Genomic DNA, 9756 nt, shown 5'->3' with positions numbered 1-9756 from the left:
TTATTCCGTTCTTTTGATCAATTTTCTACCAAACCATTAAAATTAATTTTTTAAAATAAAAACTAATGAATTTTTGAACTCGGTTAATTTGCTTTATATTAAAAATACTTTGTTGTAATTAATATAACGACAAAATTACATACACATAGTTTGAAATAAACTACAAAAAATATGAGTGTCCTGTTTTAACGCTACTCGACGAAATGGTGTAATCGCATGAGCAAAACCATGAAATATATTGTTAGTTAAATCTTATGAGGAAAACAGTGTAATAAATTGTTTGTTAAATTCATTATACCAAAAAATGGTATTCCTGTGTCATGATTCATTTTCTATAAAAACTAACGAATTTTTGAGCTCGGTTAATTTGATTTATGTTAATATAAGTTTGTCGTGATTAATAATCAAAGCACACGCCTTCAAAATCCAACGATTATAAATATAAGACGTAAAAACGTATAAACATAAAACATAAAACTCTCAACACAACACACAATAATCGTACATCTACACAGAAAACAAACTCTTCCATTGAGTGCAAATACTTTGATTGAGTCCAAAATTTCTAGCATGTTATAAATTCATTTTTTCACATCTTACATGTATTTCTATAATTTAAATAATGTTTATAAATCCCAGGCCCTGAAGATGATCTCAATAAAGATCGAAACGTTGGCACGATAAAGAAAATGTTTTTCTAAACCTACGTCCCACCAGACCGCATCTCACCATCTCCAATAATCATTTTATTAAAAGCATACCTTCTATGGTATGTATTCTCTCAGGCGAGAGGATTGTTTTCTCCATTTATTCTTATTTTGTATTAAATTTCTAATTTATTCATATCCACATTGTATTTTAAAAGACGTGACCACTTGGTATCAATAATTTTAATTAATTTACGTATATGTTTGTATTATTTCTAAGTAATATTTTAAAAAGAAAAACTTACTTACCAACAGGCCTGATGGCTTTTTTATATTAAAATTAAATTCATTACTTAAATTATTTTCTGTAAAACAAGCTGCTCTGGTGTACTCCACATAAAGTCCTTTATCGACAATACACTGAAGAAATAGTTTGGGTTGAAGGAGTTATACAATGAGAGAGTATTTTTCATGTAATTCTTAGCAAGTGAGAGTTAAACCTGAAGTTGTTGAAGAACTTGGGAACCCTGATCATTTCGGCGATCCTGATGATTTTGGTACGATGTTCCACCAAATTGTTTCAGTTCACAACTTTTATTGCTTTTAAATCGATCATCTTTTTATTGCTCTTGTAACCTGTTATTAATTACATATTACATATTGAACAAATGTTCTGCCTTGTGGGTGCGTCGTGGCTTGCTTTGTTTCGACTGGAAACAACTGTCGACCTCAGGAAACCGTCCGTTATTCCTTGCTTAGAATATCTGAATGAAATTGCCTTACAAATTAATTATCATTCTTATTACCAGCATCGATCAATTACAGTATTAGAAAAATATGTGCTTTATAATTTTATTAATTATTCTTGCGTATCGCATAATTAATGTATTCTCTCAGGCGAATCAGGCTGGCGCCAATTTTTAAATTGACGGTAGCATAATTATCATCAAACATTAACAAAAATTGCTAATTTGATTTTTTTATGAGTAAGTGAGAGAGGGTGCGAGTGTAGCGAGTGAGTGGAGTAAGTGATTGAGCGAATCAGTGAATGGAGTAAGTGTGAGGAGTGAAGTGAATGAGTGAATGAGAGAAGTGTGCGAGTGTAGTGAGTGAATGGAGTAAGTGATTGAATGAAGTGAGCGAATGAATCAGTGAATGGAGTAAGTGAGAGGTGTGAGTGAGTGAAATGAATGAGTGAGTGGAGTGAGTGAGAGAAGTTTCCAGCAACTTATTCTCTTGTTCTTTAACAATGTCTTTCAAAACGGAATTATCAGACTTTTAAAAATTTTCTATTAGGAACCATTTTAATTCCTGAAATTCAATTCGTGATTGCACTTTCAGCCGAACATTGTGACACATGTGAAAACTAGAGAAAATTGGAAAGGAACAACACAAAGATTAACTAGAACAAATAAAAGTATATTATATAAAATTAATACAAAATACATAAGTCATGTAATTGGACGGAATGTTTAACCCACATAATCGACATATATATGTATATAACTTTTTATAGATTACTATCACAAAAAATTGTAAATCTATTGCATATTTATATTTTGCATTGTTGTTGAAATTGCACAAGTTGAAACTACTTAATAAATATAGTGAAATAAGCTATGAAGGCATATCATTTGTTGTAATTAATATTTATTTACAAGAAGAAAGACACCAATTTGTCTTGAAGAAATATCTTCGACGATAGCAATATATAAATAATATTTCTCTTTAAAAGAGAGTAGAGGGCTTTGTAAGCCACCAATATGTCAAATTTCTCAGTTAAGGCTGATTTACAAGCGCTTTTTTGTATATACACCGTGTCCTATGTTAGAAACAAAACTACAAAACTTTCATCTTTTAAAGCATACAAACATTCAACTCGAAACATAAATTATTCCCAGTAGAAGAAATATCAGCAATATTTCCAGCAGTGCTTAGTTATATTGAAAAGGATTGTAAATATGATGTTTTCAAACTATCGATTTTGAATGTTACGTTATTAGGTGATAGTCCATTCTTTTCGGTCTCGAAATTTGGCTGGAACTGGGCAAACGGTTACCACTTCGGTAAGTGAAGTTCCAGTGAAGATCGCATTAGTTAAACAAAAAGTAGAACCGACTATCGTGTAAAAATGGCAGATTTGTAAATCAGCCTTAAGCAGTAAATTTGTCAATTTTTCTTGAGTAAAGGCACTATTAAAAGCGTTGTTTGTCTTAACACTATAATTTAAAAGGACGGATATGTTAACGACCGAAGGAGATATTTCGTCTTACTGTCTCTCAGGCACCGCTATTTACAATTTATATAGAATCTCGTTTATTTATATAGGTATTTATAAGTTGGATATGTACAGGTTAACTGACGAGATCGGAAGCGCCTAAAAGCTCCATGTGTTCCCTGGCTTTGAGCCTGAGGGCGGCGATGGAGTGGGTGCGCATGTCGACCTCGGGTGGCGGATCCATTTCCATCTTGGGCCTCGGTATCAACAGGTTTGGAAAAGGAGGTCCGGGGAAAATCGGAAGGAGCGGCGGCCGATGGAGGAACATGGGCGGTCTCCAGTCGATCGGCTTCCGCAGGCCCATGAAAGGGTTGGGGAGCGAGGGGGCCATCGCTGGGGCACCGACGTAAGGGCTGTAAGGGTGGGCTTGAGGGCCGACCTTCTCTTGTTTTCGCCATTTCGCCCTCCTGTTCTGGAACCAAACCTGAAACGAAACGGAAAACATTAGACAAACTCAGAAAAAAAAGCCTGATGATGGATGAAGCCGTCTGTGTCTTACAGCAAACATACGCGCGTAACAGTATTATGAATGAGATTTCTTTTCATTTATTAAATCTGTTCGTCATCTACACTACCAGATTAAACGGAAAAAATAACATCGCTCGTTTTCGTTATGATTATCCTCGCAGTTATGATCTGTCGGTCCGACTTTCACCACATGCAGTGTTTTAATTGTTTTTCCATAATTGTTGTACATTCACTCCCTAAAGAACTCGAGGTCTTGCTTCACCTTGCTTACAATCCTCAATCAATACTCCTCGGAGCGGAATTAAGCAAACCTTTCCTTTCACGCTAATAAATTACATTCATTCGAATAAGTTGAAATAAAAAGAACAGCCAAACAAACATAGAATTCGAACCACATGCACTCCCCAGATTACTTTATATTCCTTGGGGCGGGGTTGAGTAACCCCTTCATTTTACGACAATAAATTGGAGTCCATCTAATAAAACAATAATAATCACAACAGCTGATGCAAACATAAAAGTTTGGTCACATGCCCATGATAGTCTGTTTGGCATCCCAGAGTAGTCGATATGAATGAATGAATGAATAAAGGCTTTATTTACACATGTATTTACATTAACTTTACATTTCCAAAGAAAAAGCTAAATTGACAATGGCCTTAGCCGTCTGTCGAGTTGCTTTATCAATTTTTGAATCTTGAATGAATCCCTATTTTTGTATCTTTAGAATGAACTTTGATTTTAAAAACTGAATTGGTCAACCAGGTATTTTCGGTACCGCAGGGCGTGAGTGAGGTACAACACAAGCTTCCTCCAGTTATCCCTTCCGTGGAGGATTGCAATGACTTCTTCTACATCCAGCTTCAGTTTCCCAAAGTACTTTTGGCGGAACTCTCTCAGAACGGGGCACACTCCCATGAAGGAGAGTGTCCTCCGGAACGTTGAGGTTACATAAGAAGCAAATGATGGGGCGGTCCTGCCTCCACGGTTGGCAGTTCAGCTTCGCCCTCAAGACCAGAGACACCTCATAGGCTGTCATATCAGAGCACTCCATGTAGGTTCGCCCTAAGTGAAAATCCAGTCTTGCGTACAAGTTGTGATGTAGGCTGTTTCTCGCGCGGGTTACCAGGTCTTTCCTTTTGCTCTCCTCCCATTTTTTTTTATCAGGTCCGTGGTATTAGAGGACTTCAGTTCTTCCCTACTTACTCCTACACCGTACAGCCTACCTAACTCTGACAGCTGCTTGTGCCATAATATGTCTTTATTTATTACTACGCCGGCCAAAAACTGCGTAGTCGATATTCTTCGGGGTAATTATAGGATATGTCCCTCCATTCACGCTTATAAATTACAAATCACGTACCAGATTCGTTAACACTATCCCAGAGTACTCAATATTCCTGGGGCAGGGGGTAAGCAACCCCTTCCTTTCACGCTAATAAATTCCATTCATTCCAATAAATTAATAAGCACAACAGCTGATACAAACATAGAAGTCTGGTCACATTCCTCCCTAGAATATTCGAGCTTCACCTTCACCTCACTCCTGAAGCCGAAACGCATTTGACAGACCAAAATGATGGAAAAAGACCAAACTACATATCCATACTCAACAAAGACACGGGTCTGTCCATTTACAAACCCTTAACCATGTGGTATAACAAACCAAATTGTTAATCAGTTTTTTTCACCTTGATAAGCTGTCAGAAAACAATAGTAAAGGTATGAAATAATATAGTCAGTTAACAACAGATTATTGTGATTGTCTCTATTATGCCACCCATTACTGATCACGGTCAACAAGACAACAAGGTTTAAATCAGAATGAAAAGGTTTGTTGCAATTAGTAAGTAATTTATGTATTATGGCTGTGTTTGTTACATTGCCGAAACCGGCATGAAATAGAAATGTCTCAAAAAGCCATGTCTCTCGGGTACGAAAAGGAAATGAAAGCGTTTAAAAATCATTTTTTTCAGTCCCTTGACCAATTTGAGAGTTGCACAATGGTGTAATTCATTCTTTAATAGATTTCCCTATCAAAAATTACTTTAATTGTCCTTCCAGAGAGATAAGCCTCTCCGATTATGATGTTTCATCAAACCCAACCTCCTCCACAATAGTAATTGCCCTTCTTCATGGGATTCCTTCTCTAATGCCTGTAAATCACATACATTTACCTAATGTTCTTTTTCATTTTTCATCATTTTTCCTCTTTTTCAATTTGCAATTAAATCTACTAAATGATGCAAACGGGAAACCCGCTTGCCGACATTCTAGATCGTATCTTCCAATTAAACCCTGAAATGATCATCCATCATCACACAGCTAACGATTAGCGATTCACAAATTAGAAAGACCCAATTACTGTTAAAACCCGGTTACTGTCGTTATTGGTATTTAAGATTAAATCATTTTAGTTACGATTATGTCCTTTTCCTGCCGTTAAACGGTTTATTTATAAGATATCGCCGACATAAGCATCATTTTTTTTTGGGGGGGGGGCAAAATTTCAAAATGTTCAGTACGTTTAAAATTGTAAACTTATTCGATTAGTTTCGTTAATATATCGTACATCCAAGCCTTACAAAATCAACCCTCAAGCAGTTATCTAAAATTATTTTCAGAGCTGTATAAAGACCGACAATAATGAGTACATACAGATCAATTTTAAATTTCTGACCTCGATAATTATTACACAGAGAATAACTGTGAAACGAAGTACAAACAAGGAGGTAAGTACGGCCCTACCGACATTAGGGCAGGGTTCCCGAACTGATTAGTCAGAGAGGAAAGATGGTAATTAAACTATCGTTTGTTTTGCATCATGCTAATGCGATTAATTAACAAGTTGATTTATTCGCTTGCTTTTTCTAATTCGCGTAATTATTCACTACCGGGATTAGATCAGAAGCAGATAGAGAAAACACACGGACCGTCGTTGCCGGATTTGGAGCTTGGAGTTTCAAACACTAGGAACGGAATATTTTGCGAAAGTTTCTACTATACACGCTATTTGTTTGGGAAAAACTTCCAGTCGGCACGGTGTCACATTCCAAAAACACTAGCCGTTGGATTTCATGGAATGAAAGGGAAAAAAGGATAATTTCTGTGACAGATGCTGCACGTGAAGTTCCAAGTTGTGTTCCTATTAAACAAAATTTCCTTTTCATAGCCAGCAGTACATTTCAATAATAAAAAAAAGCATCGATTTACAAAAGGTGCTTAAAATATTAATAATTATAATAAATGTGGGAAATTTTGGGGTCGACAAACAGTTGAGGACATCGGTGTTAAACCACTCCTTCCATGGAAATGATAAATGATGGAGTGAGTGTGGTGTTCAATCCTTTTTAAAAAGATAGTTCCTACCCACAGTTAGTTGTTTGACAATGATCCGGATTTCGAGCCTTTTAGCTCATCATCAGGTTGTGGAAGTCCTTCAATCTGATGATGAGCTAAAAGGCTCGAAATCTGGATCGTTGCAAAATAACTTACTGTGAGTAGGAACTATCTTTTTAAAAAGGATTAACCACTCCTTCCTTTCACGCTAATAAATTACATTCGTTCAATAAACTAGCCAAAACACAACGCACGATACAAACAAAGAAGTCTGGTCACATTTACTACCCTGAAAACTCGATATTCCACGGGACGGGGTTAAACCACTCCTTTCTTTCACGCTAATAAATTACATTCATTCCAATAAACTAGCAAAAACACAACAAACCATACAAACAAAGAAGTCTGGTCACATTTACTCTCCAGAATATTCGACATTCTTCGAGCGGGGTTAAATGTTTCTTTGACGCTAAAAAATTACATTCATTCTAATAAATTAACATAAACACTATATTTACAAATCCCTACAACCCTGAGGTACCGGAAGCCATCTGTGCCTACCTTACATATTCTGTATAAATACCTCACAAATTAATGTTGTATCTCAAAATTGACAAAATATTGATCAAATATATAGAAAAATTAACAAAACTTCGAGATATTTACTGTGATGTGGGCAAATTATAAATGGGGATACCCTACCAATGCTGTAAGAATTTGTATAAAAATGTGAAGCCGGAGAATTACAGATGAAACGACTGCACGTGCAATCATAAATATTGTAGGTGAGTGATGACCGAATCCTATAGCGTTTTAAATATTTCCGTTCTAATGATGATCATCGTTTAGTTAAGTGGTAATACATGAAAACACAGTTAGTGGTTACATGAGGCAATTATTGGAAAGGTAAAAAATCTTATAATGACAGTCAATTTTGGAGTTAAAAACTCAATTTCTATGCTACAATTTTATGCAGACCAGTTGAGAGATGGAAATAAGTGAAGTTGAAAAGTATTGTTGTGATAAAGTATTGCTTAAGATTGTATGTAAGTAGATTTTTTAAAGACAAAAAGTCATTTCAAGAGTTTTATTTACGAGCAAATAGTTACATCTGTTTGTTGACGAATCACTTAATGGAAAATGGCCATGCTTGGAGCCATGAATATTTTAACTGTCTCATCTGCCGTCCCGTCATCGGTACAAGCGGTTAATAAGGGTACCTGGTCGTGTGGGTGGCAGCAGGAAGTGGTGATTACGCCCGGGTGGACCGGGAGGAGCGGCACCCTTGGTTTGCACCTCTTCCCGTCTAATTCCATCCTAATGCCCATGTTCCTCTCATTACCGTGGGGCGACGTTGCCCAACTCCTTCGAGGAAGTCGGCAAACAACTGTAATATTAATAAATTGCCTCGCTTGCCTCTTCTCCGGGAGTAAAATTGGCCTTTGATTTTGTTTTTAGATTTGTTGGGAATGAAAAACGACGGACGTCACGACCTTTCAGATATGGTATTCCATCGAACCTCACGACCGGCAATGTCATGTTCTCGGTTTTACACGTTATTTCAGCCGGAAGTATTGCATCTCACTCCACCGCTTGGAAAATAGTTTACATAACAAAAATACGACAACATTTGGAAATGCATACACTTTTTCGTTTCACCGGGATAACCAGTTTTTAATGATTCTACCAGTGCATACTAAACCTAGGTTACAAATCACCGTAAAAGAATAACAACAATTATCACTGAAGATGGTGAAATATCGAAATTTTAAAAGACGTCTTTTCAAATTGGTGCAGTCATACTTGGTGGAATGCCAATTATATTCGCAGATGATTTAAATAAATAAATAATTGGACAAAATCATAATAATCAAATCAAAATAATAATTACTATACAGTTAAAGAAAACGGAGATAGCAGGAAAAGATGTTTGATGTGTCCCATATAATTGGAGGGTGCTACATCTTGGCTCAATATACACGGTGTCCTTTTTAGATGGACCGGCTGAATTTCTCTTCAACCAATGACGCTATCAAAAAACAAAAAATACGTATTTAATATTTTTAATGTACTTTCAAATGTTTACTTTTTTTTTAATATGCAGGGTACCTCAGGCCCAATTCAGCTTCAAAATTTCAAATACGACCCTATACATCCTGACAGATCATTTTAAAGGAATTTTTATTAAGTTTGAACAAACGCATTTCGTTTGTTTCGTTGTTAATTCCAAATAATTTGCTTCTTCACTTAAGTAAACATTAATTGCCTTTATGGTTTACATTCTGTCATTGTTTGTCATATTTGCATTACGAGAGCAAATCTTTATTCCTGGAAGTAAATAAATGTTACAATGGTACAAGTAATACAATAGTAGCTGTATATAGTAGTAGTAGTAGTAGTATTCCATTCAAAATGAACCGAAGAGCACATTTTTCTGATCAACAACGAGATAGTAGTGGTATTGCTCGTCGTGCAGTCGACTTGTTCGCCCAGAAATTTCCTGATCAGCCCAGAGTAAACCACAAAACGTTTATTCGAGTTGTTCGCAATATGAGGGGATACGGATCAGTTGCTGTTCCATCACCAAGAAACCGGCAGCGTAATTTCGACGTGGAGTAATTTCACGGCATGTACGCGAAAATCCGAATTCCTCTCTCCAAAATGGAAGGGTTTTTGGTTTTTCAAAAAATAAGATTGGAGATGTACTCCGGACTTACAATTTTAAGCCGTATCGCTCTCATCCTGTCTAGGGACTTCCGAACTTTGATTATGACAGGCGTCTAACGTTCCTTGCACAAATGTAGATTTGGGCGGCTGAAGAAAACGTTCTTCCGTACACCCTATGGAATGATGAACTCATGTTCACCTCTGATGGTGATGCCCCGCACACAATTTTCTGCAGGAGAGACGTTATTTGAATCGTTACTTCCGTGATAGTTAGATAGGACCTCATGGCCCGATCTGTTGGCATCCTCGGTCACTCGATTTAACTTTACTTGACTATTTTCAGCGGGGTCATTAAAA

At 36.4% G+C, this 9756-nt stretch overlaps 1 protein-coding gene across 2 annotated transcripts in view; it reads right to left on the bottom strand.

The window, feature by feature from the left end:
- Positions 1-2045: 2045 nt before the first annotated feature.
- Positions 2046-9756, bottom strand: part of LOC106668841 (homeobox protein aristaless-like) — a 173318-nt gene continuing 165607 nt past the window's right edge. For both annotated transcript variants that reach the window (XM_014397977.2, XM_014397976.2), the window contains exon 5: positions 2046-3349. In XM_014397977.2, the coding sequence (XP_014253463.1) occupies positions 3002-3349 (348 nt within the window). In that variant the 3' untranslated portion in view covers positions 2046-3001. The remainder of the gene's footprint in view (positions 3350-9756) is intronic.

Source organism: Cimex lectularius, unplaced genomic scaffold (assembly GCF_000648675.2).
Source record: "Cimex lectularius strain Harlan isolate CLEC.00 unplaced genomic scaffold, Clec_2.1 scaffold25, whole genome shotgun sequence".
NCBI lineage: Eukaryota > Metazoa > Arthropoda > Insecta > Hemiptera > Cimicidae > Cimex > Cimex lectularius.
Note: the sequence above shows the minus strand (reverse complement) of the source record. Positions and strands in the feature narration are given on the sequence as shown.